General features: G+C 25.3%; 1 protein-coding gene across 2 annotated transcripts in view; it reads right to left on the bottom strand.

Moving 5' to 3' along the window:
• Window positions 1-17383, bottom strand: part of LOC100205491 (protein transport protein Sec24D) — a 57534-nt gene that overhangs the window by 19933 nt on the left and 20218 nt on the right. For both annotated transcript variants that reach the window (XM_065813958.1, XM_065813959.1), the window contains exons 7-13: window positions 10788-10899; window positions 10584-10711; window positions 6930-7068; window positions 4583-4698; window positions 2643-2959; window positions 2433-2526; window positions 905-1021 (exon numbers count right to left, since the gene is read on the bottom strand). In XM_065813958.1, the coding sequence (XP_065670030.1) occupies window positions 905-1021; window positions 2433-2526; window positions 2643-2959; window positions 4583-4698; window positions 6930-7068; window positions 10584-10711; window positions 10788-10899 (1023 nt within the window). The remainder of the gene's footprint in view (window positions 1-904; window positions 1022-2432; window positions 2527-2642; window positions 2960-4582; window positions 4699-6929; window positions 7069-10583; window positions 10712-10787; window positions 10900-17383) is intronic.

Below are 17383 nucleotides of genomic sequence, written 5' to 3'. Positions count from 1 at the left end.
CATTAACAAACACTTGAAGAAAAACATTAATAACATTAACAAACACTTGAAGAAAAACATTAATAACATTAACAAACACTTGAAGAAAAACATTAATAACATTAATAAACACTTGAAGAAAAACATTAATAACATTAATAAACACTTGAAGAAAAACATTAATAACATTAATAAACACTTGAAGAAAAACATTAATAACATTAATAAACACTTGAAGAAAAACATTAATAACATTAATAAACACTTGAAGAAAAACATTAATAACATTAATAAACACTTGAAGAAAAACATTAATAACATTAATAAACACTTGAAGAAAAACATTAATAACATTAATAAACACTTGAAGAAAAACAAAAAATCTTCAGTGAGGCAATGCAAATTTTAATGGCATACAAATTTTGTCATAATTTTGTATGTAAAATCAGAATACTGATAAAGGTAACTATAAATATAAATACTGGTAAAAATAAATATAAATACTGGTAACTATAAATAAAATACTGGTAACTATAAATATAAATACTGGCAACCATAAATATGAATACTGATAACTATAAATATAAATACTGGTAACTATAAATATAAATACTTGTAACTATAAATATAAATACTGGTAACTACAAATATAAATACTGGTAACTACAAATATAAATGCTGGTAACTATAAACATAAATGCAGGTATAAATATGTTCTATAAATTAACAGAGATTGCTCAAGACTAACTTATAATAGCATTCAAAAAATTATTCAAAAAAAATATCAAAATAAAGCAAAATGATATAAACAACTGATTTTAATCTTGTAAAAAAATTATTATTTTAAATACAAACTATCATTTTTAAATAGAAAACAATAAAAAGCTATATATATATTTAAATATTTATGTAGATATTTAATTACCTTTTCTTTATCAGTAGCTAGTAATTTTCTGTCTTCTCGGTTTTTAAGTTTTCCAGGAGCTTCAGCAATTGGTAAAGATGAGTGAAAAATATACAACTTCCCTGATATACCAGCACTCTGAATTAAACATCAGATTAGAGAATATATATATATATATTTTTAATTGAATTAACTTAAAAATTTAATAATCATTAAAATCCATAAAACTTGTTAATAATCTGAAATCACCAACTTTTTAGTTTACTTATAATAATTAAATAACAACAAATAAAATTTGTGAAAATTTTTAAATAAAAAAGAATTTATAATAAATTTTATATAAACCTTTACTACTTCACAAAAAAATGTAATAAAATAATTATTAAAAAGGTAAAAAGCTGAGGTCGAGTTTGGAGTAAAGGCTAATCTAATGCTGATAAATCATAGTTTTTAGCATTAGCAAAAAGAAAAAGAAAAAAAAAAGTCATATTACCATTTACAATCAAAATCTTTTAGGGAAAGTGAACTTTATACATAGAAGTTAACTTGGAGAAGATAATTTATGTTAACTAATATATAGCTTATATATAACTTAATCCAGAGTAAAATGAAAGTACAGTAACCGTATTCACCTTTTACATTGCATAGCTTAACAGTTTGAAAAAAAAAAGTGAAATGTGGTAAGTGCTTGCATGCAAGAAATTCTGAGTTCGATCCCAACTACATAGCACAGCGCTTAACTCAATTTTTCTGCGCAGAAACTTTGTTTGTCAAGGTTTGTGCTTTGGAGTTATAGAGTTGCAAAAGGGTTGTAACAGCAATAAATTAACCTTTTTTTTAACAAAACGCGGAAAAGAATTTTAGCACACAAATGCTTTGATGTCACAATGGGTTATTTAGATGGTGGGGAGATTTGTGAATTAGTGAGCCTTTATATACTAGATTTGCTATAAATAAAGATATAAAAATAAATATTTAGTCACATCTTACAACCCCAGATAAAAATATCATTTAGTGGGAGTTCTAAAAAGCTACAAGCTTTACCAGAACCCTGGTCAGATCCCGGTCTAATAGGCTATAACTAGCTTAGCCTTATTTAATTACATCGTACAATACAATCAAAATGCAAAACCTTATTGATGATAGAAAACAACAACAGACTTGGTGAGAAGATAGAAAGCTTCAATGGATGGTAGTCATAATATAACTTATATCTAAAGAATTTAAGTTTATTTAAGACTACAGATTTAAACTATGCATCTAGCAAGCTTTTCTGAAAATTCAAGTCAAGCTTGCTTAAATGGTTATAGTTAATTCTGGGTCAAGACTCAATATTGACAATAGAAAAAATCTAAAACATTGCACAAAATCAGCCATTAAAAAATTAAACTGATAAAAATACAAAGAATTAAAGAAATCACTATTTAAAAACCAAAGAACCCAAAATACTGCAATATGAACAATTAATTATTAACTAATGACATATTACAGATTTTACACTTTCTAAAAAATCCATACCATTAGATTAAAAAAAAAAAGTTAAAATTACTTTTAAGGCTTCAACACCACATTTTATAACAGGACCTAAAATGACTTCTGTCTCTCTTGCTTCTCGAAACATTTCTGGAAGCATATCTAAAAAGCTATAATAAAAATAAAAAATATAAAAAAACATAAAAAGAAAATGATATTGTGAAAAATTTAAAAACCTATCAATAACAATAAAATACATATTAATAAATAAACTGGTTGAAAATACCTATTTATTACATCTTTTGCTTCATTGTAGTTAACAAGGAATCCATCTTGAAGAGGAACAAATGCATCTTCAACATCAGTTACTACCATCATTTGAGGTTGAGGAAGATTACCTTTAACATTATAAAAATGCAACTGAGTACTGTATGTCATAAATCCCACTTTTATAACACTTTCTTCCATTCCAACATCTTTTGGAAGATTTTCTAAACGACTGCGAAGCTCTTCTGATAAAATCTTTACCATTCCTTGCTGAATGCTTTGATATGAAACATCTATCATGAAAATAAAGGCTGGGGGGCTAGGTAGTTTACCACTCTAAATCAAATAAAGTCATACTAATTTGTACTTAACATAAAATAAATATATATAATATATTAAACAAGTTTTAATGAAAGATAGTAATATATGTTTTACTAGCTAGAGTTAAAAATAGACATATTTTGGAGACTATAAGGCCTCCTTGAGTGCTTTCTTTGATGTTAATGACTCCAATTTAAACCAATTTAAATTTGAGTCAGAAAAACAGGGAGGGATGAAAAAAACGGGGTTTCATATTTCTTTAGCCTCTAAAAATTAAAAATCCAAAAGACCTAACATAACCCATAAAAAATCTATCCAGAAAAATAAAATTTAGTCCGTATATCATGAAAATAGCTGTGAATACTAATTTACAGATCAGCATATATATGAGGATCACAAAACACCTTTTAACAGATGCAATGAAGTTAAGAACTTTATTTAACTAAAAAATACCATTAAAACTAACCACCCAGCCTTAGAATGCTTGAAGGGAAAAAATGTTTTCCCACATCTTTAAACCTTGTGAAAAAGCAGGAGATTAAGTTTATAAAATCCTGCGGTACAAGTTTTAATACAAATGAAAACCAACTACCTTAAATTTAACTTATGTGAGAACCAAGGATAATTCACCAACTTATGTCACAAAAAAAAAGTGAAATTCAGTAAAGAAAATTTTACAGATTTTTGGCCAGACTTTTGGCCTTAATCAAACTTAGATTTGGACTCCTAAGGTTGTAGCCAGAACTGCAACAAATTGAGGATATATTGGAGCACTCAACAAACTACACATCCTAAAGTCAACCATTTTAACCAAGTCCTGAGTGTAGAGTAGGACAACATAATTGAGAACTTTCAAGAAGATTTTAAGATTTTGTAACATCCTCTGAAAAAATTTTACTTAACAGTAGTTAACTGATTTTGATTAAGATAATAAAATTGAATTTAAAAGTTCAAAATTCTTCAAGTTACAGAACAACAGATTTCTCAAAAATTGAGAATTTTATAACCAACAGTTTTTTAAAAAAAAGTTGTGTTAAAACTTATAAAGGAAAATTTTGTACATGTATTTGAGCAAATTGAGAAAACAAGTGTTTTCAGTTATTATTTTTATGTAAAGGAGGATTATACATAGTGATCTCAGTCAGCATATTTATGTAAAAGAGAATTATATTCGGTGCTTTTACTCAGTATTTTTGTGTAAAAGAGGTTTATACTCAGAATTCTTTAGTAAATCAAATTCTCCTTTAACTTTTTGTGATCTTGTTGTGTTAAATTTTAAAAGTAACTGTTTTAAGTCAACATAAATGCAAAAGCTGTATTCCATTTTATAAATGGGAGATAAACTTCATCTTGTTAAGCAAAACATTTTTTTTAAAACGTGACTGTTGTTTTAATTGGAGCTTATAACATTTCAAGAAAATACTACTAATTACTTATAAAAACTAATTTTAATACAAGCTTATGTTAATCAAAATTTATATAAAAGAAAAATCAATAAACATGAGCTTTTTTAACTTTGCTTAATTTATAAAAAAAGCTTATATGTAAAATACAATGCTAAATAAAGTATAATTAAATAGTCTATGCAATAAACAGGCTTAACTTTGAAAAAAAAAAAAAAGATAAAAAAAACTAAACCTTGCAGTAATCAACAGTAGCAATAAACTCATATGAACCAAAGCACAGTTCAGGTCGTTCAAACATATCTACACGACGACCTTGATGATCCAGATGGCAAAAATAGTCTTGAGGAACTATAAACAAGATCAATAATATAAAACTCATCATCATCATCATCAAAATCATTATCATCATCGCCCTCATCATTTATATATTTTATATATTTACAAATATTATTAATCTTGAATACATGGGTGTGGTTTTAATACCTTCCCCAAGTTAAAAGCTGAATTACTTGCAAAAAACTTTTTCTCTAATTCAACTCTTTAATTAGAAATCCATCTAATATCTTTGTTCAAAACCAACACTATTCTTACTTTCCAGGTCAGTTGTAAAGTATAATCTCAGATTATCTTTCACAACTGACCTTGCATAAAAATCATATATACAATCCATTGCAAAATTAGCAAGGTTGCATTCTTTATCCTGCTCACTATTTGTTACTCCCGATTCCATAATCAACCTCTATAAATTTCTTATATATTGCATGTTGCATTTCTTTATCCTGCTTACTATTTGTTACTCCCGATTCCATAATCAACCTCTATAAATTTCTTATATACGCTGCTGTAAGGAATACTGTTGTCAAATAAAGTCGTAAAAAGTTTAAAAACAAATTGTAAGTGCAGTTGGACCTGCTCTATCTACTAAGTTTGAGCCTCTGTCCCATTTTTGGTGCTCATATTTTGGCCCATCAACCAAAACTCAATCTAGCATAACTTGTCAGTCAACAAAGTTGCATCTTATTACTGCACCTGTCCCTTGGTGATCTAAAAACCTTTATTCATTTGGTTTTTTTTCCTCGCAATCAATGGTTTGGAGCTTTCTCCCACCTCATACAATTTACAGTTTTGATAGTCTTCTGTCAACAGTTTTCTTGCTCTTTAACAATACACTTTGTTTTCAGGTATCTAAATAGTGGTTACATGTAGCTTTGATGCAGGTAAATTAATTAAAAACCTTTATGACTCCCTTCTATGAATAAAAATTCATGTAAAAGTTTTATATGTATGTAATTGCTTACATATGGTAGATTATAACAGACTTTTTTTTCTTGCAATTCAGGTCACATAATTGATTGTACCAGTTTACATTTAGTGTAAATCAGCACTACCTCTGCAAATCTTTAATTAATATGTTTTTCAAAAGCTAAACAGGCTTCATTAACAAGCAAAATCCCTTTTACAATCAAGTTGTTTAAAATTTGGGTTTTTGAAAAATCTTATATCACATTACCTCGTCCAAATTTCATACTTTTTACAAAATTCCAGCTAATCCCTCTTGTTTATTACTGATTTACTGTCTTTAAAAATAAGAGAAGCTAATCTGTTTTACTTTGTTTGTACAACCCATAATGGAAATCACATTTTAGTTTATGATAAAAATTTTTTAAACCTTTATTAAAAACAGAAAGTTTCAAGTAAATAAGAGTTAAAAAAAAACAGTTGGATTATATCTCAGTTCGATGAGTGAATTGACTTACCAATGATACAGAAAGCTTTATCATGTTTTAAATAGTCGTAAGGCTGTGACCAAATATGATTGTTTACTTGTTTAAAAGTGCTAATGAATAATACTGGTTAATGTTGACACGCTAAACACATTTATTCAAGTACAAAACAGATTCTACAAACAATGAGCATATATATTTGCATTATATATTCTTATATATAATGCAAATATATATATAGAATATATATTTGCATATATAGAATATATATTTGCATTATATATTCTACTTGTGTTATATATTATATTTATATACTATACAGTATTTGTTTACCCTAATGTTAATTAATTCACCACAACTAGACAGTTCAAAGACAATTCAAATTAATGCCCAAAAAATGTTTCTTTTATGGGCATAAATTCATACCTTTAAATAACATTAAAATCATATCTTTAAATAATATTTTAACTTTAAATAGCATTTAAAGATTAAATGTTATTTAAAGATATGAATGTTGAATGCAATTATAACTTTTTTCACAAAAAAAAGAGATATTTTTCCATGTAATAAAATTGATTGTTGAAATAGTAAAACAAACAACACAATAACATTAAAGGTGCGTTCCAAATTAAAAACATTACACTCTTACAATTTTAAAAGAGTTACAAGCAAATATAGCTTTAGAATCTCAACTAAAGTGGAGTAACATTACAAAATATATCTAGCAGAACAAATGTATTATAAACAAATCTATTTAAAAGGGTGCAGATGAAACACAAATTTAAATTTTGTACAAATATAAGATTTAAAAAGTGTTATCACTAAAATTTATGTTGAATAAATTTTTATCAGTACCTTCAGAAGAATGATTGCATATGTTACATATAAATCTTCTTCCACCATCAATAAATTGCATAAATGGATTCATGTAAGCCTTGCACCTGTTGCATCTGACAGGACCTCCAGCTCCATGTAGCACATACCGAATTTGATTCTAAAAATTTAATTTTTTTACTAATTTTTTTACTAAAAGCTTCTTTTGTTTGTTAATTACCTTTTTTTAAAATAAGGTTATTATTTTAGGCCTTACATAACTACATTTGAACATTTCTTCATGTTAATCTACGTTAATATATGTTATCTACAGTAGCAACATCAACCAATCAACTCAAGTACAAATGCATGCAAAAATTTTGAAACAATTTTTTTTTTCAGTTTTTAAAACTTTTTACAAACTTTCTTAAACCAGTTGAAAATTTTTCAAATGTTTATTTTAATTCCTTAAATTTGCAAGACAAGTCATATTTGTTTCATAAAAAAAGCATTAGAAAATATGTTTACAGTAAATTGAACTTTCCAAAACAAATTATTTTTTGAGATATAAAAAAAAAAAGAAACTTCAGTTTTGTCAGTATATTTCCAGTTATGAAGTCAAAATGTACCATCAACAGAGAGTTTTTAAATGATTTACACAATCAGATTGAGTTTTCTCTTTTATAGTATTTTATATTATTTATCTGTAGTGATTGTAATAAAATATTTGCACTACCCTCAGCATTTTTGATTACAATGCAACTGGAGACTTTCAAACAAATATATTTTTTACAAAATGTCAGTAATCAATATTTATTATTATAAATGTTGATTACTGACATTTTGTAAAAATTTAAGTAAATCAAAAATGTCAGTAAATCAACATTTATAATAATAAATATTGATTACTGACATAAATTTTTTTTTTTATATGTCAGTAATCAATATTTATTATTATAAATGTTGATCATTGTTTATGTTTACTTTAATACAAAATAGCATTAACATAATCAAAACAAATTATTTAAAACTGACAAAAAAAACTAATTTAAACTAGCAGACAGGTTGGATGAAGATTATATTTTGTTTAAGTTTGTTATATTTTGATTATGTTTAAGATTATATTTTGAAAACGATTAATAACACAAGTATAGTGTAACAAAAGTTTAAGATATGTAAATGCTTTTGAAATATCACAAAGTAATTGAATTATAAAATTTCATAAACATTCAGGTGATAAGTCACATTTCACTGCTTTTGAAACATTTCAAAGTAATTATAATTAAATTTCAAAATACTTAGACTTAATGTTTTATTTACAAAAAAATTTGATTTACTTGCAGGGTATGATACTATTTCCAAACTTTTGCACGGAAGCCTTAACAAAAAAAAATTATACTTTAATTATGGGATGAACACAATAAAATTCAGCACCCTTTAATCATTTATTATTCAAAAAATATTACAAAAATTTTCAAAATTTTTTTGTACACAAAAGATAATATATTGCTGTTTGATTGCAATGAAAATAATTACTGGTTATTAGATTAAACTGAGTAAACAAAAACTAAATCTAAATAAATTTTCAGAAACTTTTCTGATTTTTTTTTAACATCCTATAGTGTCACATGATAATATTTCAAAATTGGCTAGTGTTTCTTGATCCTCAGTTGGATTTATTTTGCAGCAATACAAGCAAATTCAATCTATTAAATAAAAAGCTGGAAATGGAGGAAAAAAAAGGATTTAAAAATAAATATAATGCAAAACTGATCATTTGTTCCATAAGAGCAAATCCATGTCAGTTGTAGAGTGATCTTGCGAGAAAACTCAAGTGAAGCCAAGCTTTGATAGAAAAAGTACTTAGATCTTAAGAATATAAAGCAAAATATAAAAAGAAAACTCTAATATTTTCATCAGTAATATTTTCATTAGTAATATTTTCATCAGTCAAAATTTAGATATGTTATGAAAAATTCAATTAAAAATTCAAAGTATATTCAAACTAAGAAATTTTCTTCCAAGTTCCTTATATGGCAGGCAAACTGCCCTGTGGTTTGAAAAGTACACCATACATTATTTGTAATACTTTAAACAAGGATTTATTTATAAAAGAATGCTTAAAAAAACACCTTTTGCTATTTATTAAAAAGCATGATATGCCCAGAACATTTTGGCTTCATTTGGTGACAATCCACTAACTCAAGAAGTCTCTAGAATGATTTAAACAAAATGGCCCTTAATTTGTACCTAAGAAAGCAAATCCTATAAATTGCCTTGAACAGCGAGTTATTAAAAGTTATTGGTCAATTATAAAAGGAATCTTATTGAAAGGCAAGAAATTAAGCTCAGATAAAAAAGATTTTAAGAAAAATTGGATAGAAATTTGAAAAAAATAACGCAAAGCAAAATCCAGCTGATAACACCAATTACTTGCGTTATCTAAGCGTGCAATAAAAAATGTAAAAATTTATTTGAAATAATTCAATTAACTTTATAATTAAAGTTATAAATTAAAATTTTAAATATAAAGTTTAATTTTAAATATTATAACTTATAATAGTTATAGCCATTATAATTTATAATTTTGGTTTATATTATGAACTGAATTAACCTAAAAAACATTTAATTTATAATTTTGGTTGGTTTTTATTATGAACTGAATCAACCTAAAAAACATTTAGTTTATAATTTTGGTTGGTTTATATTATGAACTGAATTAACCTAAAAAACATTTAATTTATAATTTTGGTTGGTTTATATTATGAACTAAATTAACCTAAAAAACATTTAATTTATAATTTTGGTTGGTTTATATTATGAACTGAATTAACCTAAAAAACATTTAATTTATAATTTTGGTTTATATTATGAACTGAATTAACCTAAAAAACATTTAATTTATAATTTTGGTTGGTTTATATTATGAACTGAATTAACCTAAAAAACATTTAATTTATAATTTTGGTTGGTTTATATTATGAACTGAATTAATCTAAAAAAGATTTAATTTATAATTTTGGTTGGTTTATATTATGAACTGAATCAACCTAAAAAACATTTAATTTATAATTTTGGTTGGTTTATATTATGAACTGAATTAACCTAAAAAACATTTAATTTATAATTTTGGTTGGTTTATATTATGAACTGAATCAACCTAAAAAACATTTAATTTATAATTTTGGTTGGTTTATATTATGAACTGAATTAACCTAAAAAACATTTAATTTATAATTTTGGTTGGTTTATATTATGAACTGAATTAACCTAAAAAACATTTAATTTTAAGCTTCGAGATTTAAAAAAGTTTGTGAAAAGCTCTAAAAATAAAAACTTTTGCACCGTATATTATCTTATTCTATTTTAATATATGTTATCTATATTAATGATTGGTTAAATTATATAATGGATTACGTGGTTGTTAATTTTTAAATTTGAGCATGGTCCAAAATTACTGTATAAAAGGGCCAATATTATTTAAACCAATCAAACTTATATTGTTCGATCATTTTGTTTTGCAACTATAACAAATAACAAAATTTTATAAAAGTTGTAATAAAAACTTGGAAAACAGAATTTTGATTGATTGAATATTCATTAAAAGCTTTATGTTATATATTCAAAAGGATTTGAGTCAAATGTTAAATTTATTAAAACTATTCATTAAGATATAAAAATATACAATTATATTACCTCATCATCAGGTATTTTTGCTAAAGGGGTTGTTACAATAGCTATAGGAATACCACTTGTTTTCACCATATCTTGATTGCATGGCATAGAATAAATAGATGATCGCATATAACGAGGACTGCAGTTACCTAGAGTTAATAAACTATATTCCATAATTCATTTAAAAAATATTATATAGAATATTCTTCAAATAAATAAACTGACCATCATCTTGAATTCTGCATTTTGTGCTCACTAATGGCGGAACTTTACCCCGTGTACTAGTTAAAAATACTTCTTCATTAAAGGCAGCTTGATCATCTTTCATTACTTGAATCTATAAAATTATACTGCAGATATTGATGAAACAATTAAATTATCGTGTGTGAAGGAATTCGAAGTTATGAAAATAATTTTTTTTATTTATAAGATAACAAAAAAAAAAAAATAACTTTTCTTTAAATAGTACGTAATAAACTGTAACAAAATCCCTTAATACCAAAATATAGTTAAAAATAAACTTTAAATGCATATGCACACATATTCTTTCTAGAAAATATTCTCAAGAATATTTTCTAGAAAGAATATATATGCAGTAGAACCATCACAAATTTTTGTAATGTTTTAAGTGATTTTTATTATTTTTGTAATAAATATTAATCAATTCATTATAAAAAAAAAAAATTCAACTTATTAATAATTGTTTACAAACTTAAAATTGTTAATAATTGTTTACAAACTGCATTTGGAGACAATTTAATTTTTTTAAGGTCTAGGACAAAATGTCTAATCAAAATTTAGCTTGGTCAAAAACGGCTGATCAATTTTTAAAATAAAATTTGACAATAATTCTTTTTCAAAAATATTGTCATATAGTACCTCGTTAGTTAAAGGGAACACATAAAAAAGTACTGCAGATAAGATTGCTTAGACTAGGTAAGGGTGTTTTTAAAGGTATCAAATTATGCAATAGAATTCTGTGCCATGTTTTTTTGATGTTCGTCTAGTGAAGTTGTGAGTTTTTTCTTATTATTTAGATATTTGTATGATCTCTGATTTTTGTTTTATGAAATATCTAAAATTTAATTTGAGTTTATTTGCTATGAAAACTTTGTTAGTTTTCTATTATTTATATTAAAATTACATAGGGGAAGTTTGTCTACCTAGGGCCTCCTTGTAGTTAGGGCCACCCCACTTTATTTGAAATCTAAAAAGTTCTAATTATGCTTTTCAGCATAACTCAGTCAGGGGATTAGTTTTATAAAAAAATATTTTTCAATCCTATTTTGATACTCAGAGAGCACTGCCACGGCAAGTTATAATTAGAAAACGCTTTTTGATGGTCTAAAGTAAAGTTTTGCTGCTTTTATCTTATATTGTTTTACAATCCTAGAGGAAATGCTTTTCTATAGGTTCTAGTAGATAATATTGTTTGTAACTTAAGTACTAAATGTGATGTTCAATTAGTTTACTCTAAATGCAAATTTGTTAATAGATGACATTTTGCATGAGGCTATCAAGTCTTGTACCTAGGGCCATATAGTTTGCTTGTACCTAGGGCCATGTTTGTTTCTCTGATAAAGAATTTGTTTGATCACGAGGTAGATTGCTAAATTCCGATTTGGCGATGAGCTTTTTTCTTCGTGGCTGTTTTGGGAACACCATTTAACGTGTACAGTTTGTTAATTTTGCTCAGAATTATTAGTCAATTTTGTTATTGATATACGTGTTTCAAACAAATTTTGTACTTAATGTTTGTATAATTATCTACTTTTTTTTTAAATACTTTACAGTGATGTATATCAATGTGATATTTATACTTTAATTATGATAGTTGTAAAGTTCACTACACATCTTTTGTTATCTTAAAATGTTTTTGCTTTTGATATATTTATATTAAATCTCTGTAATTTTTATTATATTTTAGTAGTAGTTGTAGTAGTAGTAGTTGTTGTTGTTGTAGTAGTAGTTGTTGTTATTGTTATAGTAGTTGTAGTAGTACTAGTAGTAGTAGTAGTAGTAGTAGTAGTAGTAGTAGTAGTAGTAGTAGTAGTAGTTGTTGTTATTGTTGTAGTAGTAGTAGTAGTAGTAGTAGTAGTAGTAGTAGTAGTAGTAGTAGTTGTTGTTGTTGTTATTGTTGTAGTAGTTGTAGTAGTAGTAGTAGTAGTGAAGAAGTACTTTTTTGTTATTATTTTAATATTGCATATTTACTTTTTAAATTCATAGCCATTCAGGTATTTTGATCAAAATAAATTTTGTTTATTTTGATAATAACTTGGTATTTATTAAATTTATCTAAAATATAAACAAATTACACATTTTAAAAATGTGTAATTTGCTTATATTTCACTTTTAAAATATTTGAGATTTTTTTAACTATTTTTTTAGATGCCTAGGAATAATAATAGAAAAAAGCATTCGAAACCTAATATAGATAGTGTAACTCTTGCTGCAGAAGCAGTAATGAAACATGGATTTCCGGTTAGGACTGCAGCACGACATTTTAGTATCAGCAGAACAACACTCTAAAGACATAAATTTTTGTCAGAAGAATAGTTCTAAAAATACTGAACCAAAATATCAATATTTTAACCAATGTACTGTTTGGAATGTATTCTCTAAAGATGAAGAAAAAGCCTTAGTTGAGTACCTTGTCATTGCAAACAATATACATTATGGACTGTCAAAGTCACAGCTTAAAAAGCTTGCTTTTGAGTATGCAAAAGCCAATACTAAAAAGTATCCAACCTCCTGGGATAAAAATATTAAAGCCGGTGAGCAATGGTATTCTGATTTTATGAAAAGAAATAATAAGTTTCTTTCACTAAAGAAGCCGCAAGCCACAAGTTTAGCAAGAGCCACCAGTTTAAACAAAGCAAATGTTTCATATTTTTTTTCAAAATATCTTGAACTCTTCTCAAAATATGTTTTTGCCTGAATGCATCTTTAATGTGGATGAAACAGGTATTATAAATGTGCACACATCTGTTAAGGTTGTAGCCCCGAAAGGCAAAAAACAGATTGGGAGCTTAACTTCTGGTGAACGAGGATCTAATATAACTATTATTAGCTGTGTGAATGCAATCAGAAATTCCATACCTCCTATGATGATTTTTCTGAGTGAACTTCAAAAATCATATCTGAAAGGAGCACCTCCAGGAACTCAGGGAACAACACATATAAATGGATGGTCAAATGCTGAAATTGTTTTAGAGTTTTTGAAACATTTTATTTACCATATCAAATATTCTGTAGATCAGCCAGTATTATTACTATTGGATAACCATGAAAGTCATGCCAGTATTGAAGCAATTACTTTTGCTAAAGAAAATGGTATAATAATGCTTACTTTTCCTCCACATGCCAGCTATAAGCTTCAGCCATTAGACAGAGGTGTTTTTGGACCTTTAAAGAAATACACAAATAAATGACAGCACAGCTTGTTGTGATTGGATGCTGTCAAATCCAGGAAAGCCAATCACCATATATGAAATTGCAGAAAACATTGGCAATTGTTATCCTTTGGCTTTTACTCCTTTAAACATTCTAGCAGGTTTTCGTGTGTCTGGTGTATGGCCGGTTAATGAAAACATATTTACTGATGTTGAATATTTGAGTTCAAGTGTAACCGACAAACAAGATCCAGTATTAAATTGTCCAAATAATTCTATTTCTGACAAAAAAAATGAGCTAGTAAAAGATTCATCAATAAATTCACAAAACAATTATATTCCTGTACAAGGCAATGATTTGTCTGCAATGGAAATAGACTTTTCTCTATCAAAATCTGTTTCATGTATAACGCCAGAACAGTTCTGTCCTTTTCCGAAAGCAAAACCTCATTTATCTAAAAGAGGAGGTAGAAAACCAGGTAAATGTCGAATTCTCACTGACACTCCAGAAAGAAATGCTATTGCACTTCAACGTGCAACAAAAATTGGAAAAAAAAAATTAAACTTGTTTAAAAATCTTTGATTTGAATGGAACCAGCAACATTAAACATTTTTAAATGTTGAAAATTTTAAGATTCTATAACACTAGATAAATTTTTTGAAAACAATGCTAGATTAAACAAATTTTTAATAAAACTTAATTGACTATCTTTGTAGTCTATTGATTAAGGAGTTAAACCTAATTTATAGAGAGCTGGTGGTCCTAGGTACAATAAAAAAAAAGCTCATTGTACCTAGGGCCACTAATTTTTAAACCCTTCTACATGACGGACTTTTATATTTAAAGTCATTATACCTATATTAATACAAACTAATTAGTATAAAGATGTGATCATATCAGTTTCACCATTTTTAGACAAGCCCGGAGCCTTGATTTGGGACATTGAAAAAATCTGGCCCTAGGTACACAAACTTCCCCTATAAATTTTTATTGATGGAACTAATTTTTATTTGTATTATATGTCAAAAACTGATTCAGAAATTAGCTGCCAAATTTTAAAATAAATTTTATATATTGGACATAAATGTGCAATTTTTTGAATTTTAAGCTTTTAAAAATGAACTAAGAACTAAAAAAGGTGCCAGAACATTGTTCCTGCGCAACAACAAAAGGCACTATATATATATATATATATATATATATATATATATATATATATATATATATATATATATATATATATATATATATATATATATATATATGTTTTAAATACATATATATATATATATATATATATACACATACATATGCTAAATTTAAATGTAACAAACATCCAGTTTTTTTGGCAGTATATATATATATATATATATATATACATACATATGCTAAATTTAAATGTAACAAACATCCAGTTTTTTTGGCAGTATATATATATATATATATATATATATATATATATATATATATATATATATATATATATATATATATATATATATATATATATATATATACATACATATGCTAAATTTAAATGTAACAAACATCCAGTTTTTTTGGCAGTATATATATATATATATATATATATATATATATATATATATATATATATATATATATATATATATATATACATACATACATATGCTAAATTTAAATGTAACAAACATCCAGTTTTTTTGGCAGTATATATATATATATATATATATATATATATATATATATATATATATATATATATATATATATATATATATACATACATATGCTAAATTTAAATGTAACAAACATCCAGTTTTTTTGGCAGTATATATATATATATATATATATATATATATATATATATATATATATATATATATATATATATATATATATATATATATATATATATATACACACTTAAACATTTGGCTTTCATGCAACTATTTTTATTATTAATGAAAACAATGATTAGGCAAGTCTTATGGTCAATTGAAAAGAGAATATTTGTAATAATATAATAGAGTATCTAATTTTTGTAAATGTTATGTAAAATATAAATCAGATATCATCAGAAAAGAAAAATTCAGGTCAGCTTTTTTTTACTTTTCTTATATTCTTTGCAGTAATGTTAATTAAGTTTATGCACCCTCATTGTACATCTCAAAACTTCATTTGGCCAAGAAGAGATGACATCTGTTGGGTACCATTGTCAAATTTAATTGTAGAATTCAATATCCCAACAACAAGATTATGACGAATATATAAAACTGAAGTGAATGATTATATTACTATAACTAAAGAAATATAAAGAAATATAAGTATACAACTAACAAATTTTAATTTTTGACTTATATTATTTTTGTTTCTTGAATTTCAATAAGTTTTTTTCCAAGTTATTTATTCATCTTTTAGTTGATGCGTCTTGATAAATATGAAATTCATGTTTTATAAGTAATAAATTAGATTTATTAGTTTTGTAAGTAATAAAGTAGATTTGACAACATTTTTTAATTTTGTTTTAGGAAAAACCACAATCCAATTATTTGTGATAACTATAACTAAATTATTCAAGATAACTTCTGAAAAAAAATTGAGCTATACACTTGCATATTCATAATTTAACTCGCCCCTAGTGAATTAATAATAAATTTATAAAACTACTAAGGAAACAGAAACAGCTAAAGTCAACAACAATTAAAGGAATGATTTTATATGTATTACTGTATAATTATCAACTTTTCTGCTGCTTTGATTTTTCATTTTCTTTGATTACTGTTTTACAAGTAATAAATCTAAGTAGATTTGACCATGTTTTTTTTTTGTTTTTATTTTTCTATTTTAGAAAAGACCGCAATCCAAACTTTGTAATAACTTTACCTAAACTATTCAAGACAAAATCTAAATAAAATAAAAAATCAAGCTACATCAGGATTTTTTTAATTAAACGCAGTAAAAAAGTAATAAAGATTTAAATTTTAGATGTTCATTTTTAAATGGAATCCTTGCCCCAAAATATGTAAGCATACACATTTTCAGCTTTCCATTGCACACAGAACAGAAATAAGGGCTAAATTTATTTTTTAAATGGCGGACTTATTAATTCATTAAAAATTTAGGAGTTACATAGGTGCAATTATTCCTTTTAGATTTTTTTTTAAATAAAAAAGTACATATGTGCATTACAACAATGTTTGTTGAGAGTAAAATATAAAAATTAACTTGGCAAAAAAATACAAATTTTTTTTTCTGCTAGCAAAAAAAGTTGTGATGGTATGCTAAAATAATTGACATTATAAAAAAAAAAAAAATTCCATTATGATGCATTTAAATTTTGATTTTTAACTTTTTAAATAATCTTTTGAAAAAGTACTTTTTTTATTACTATCATTTTTACTGTGATTTTAAATGTTCAATAATTATCAAGTTTAACCATATATAAA

This window comes from Hydra vulgaris, chromosome 12, assembly GCF_038396675.1.
Source record: "Hydra vulgaris chromosome 12, alternate assembly HydraT2T_AEP".
Classification (NCBI taxonomy): domain Eukaryota; kingdom Metazoa; phylum Cnidaria; class Hydrozoa; order Anthoathecata; family Hydridae; genus Hydra; species Hydra vulgaris.
Note: the sequence above shows the minus strand (reverse complement) of the source record. Positions and strands in the feature narration are given on the sequence as shown.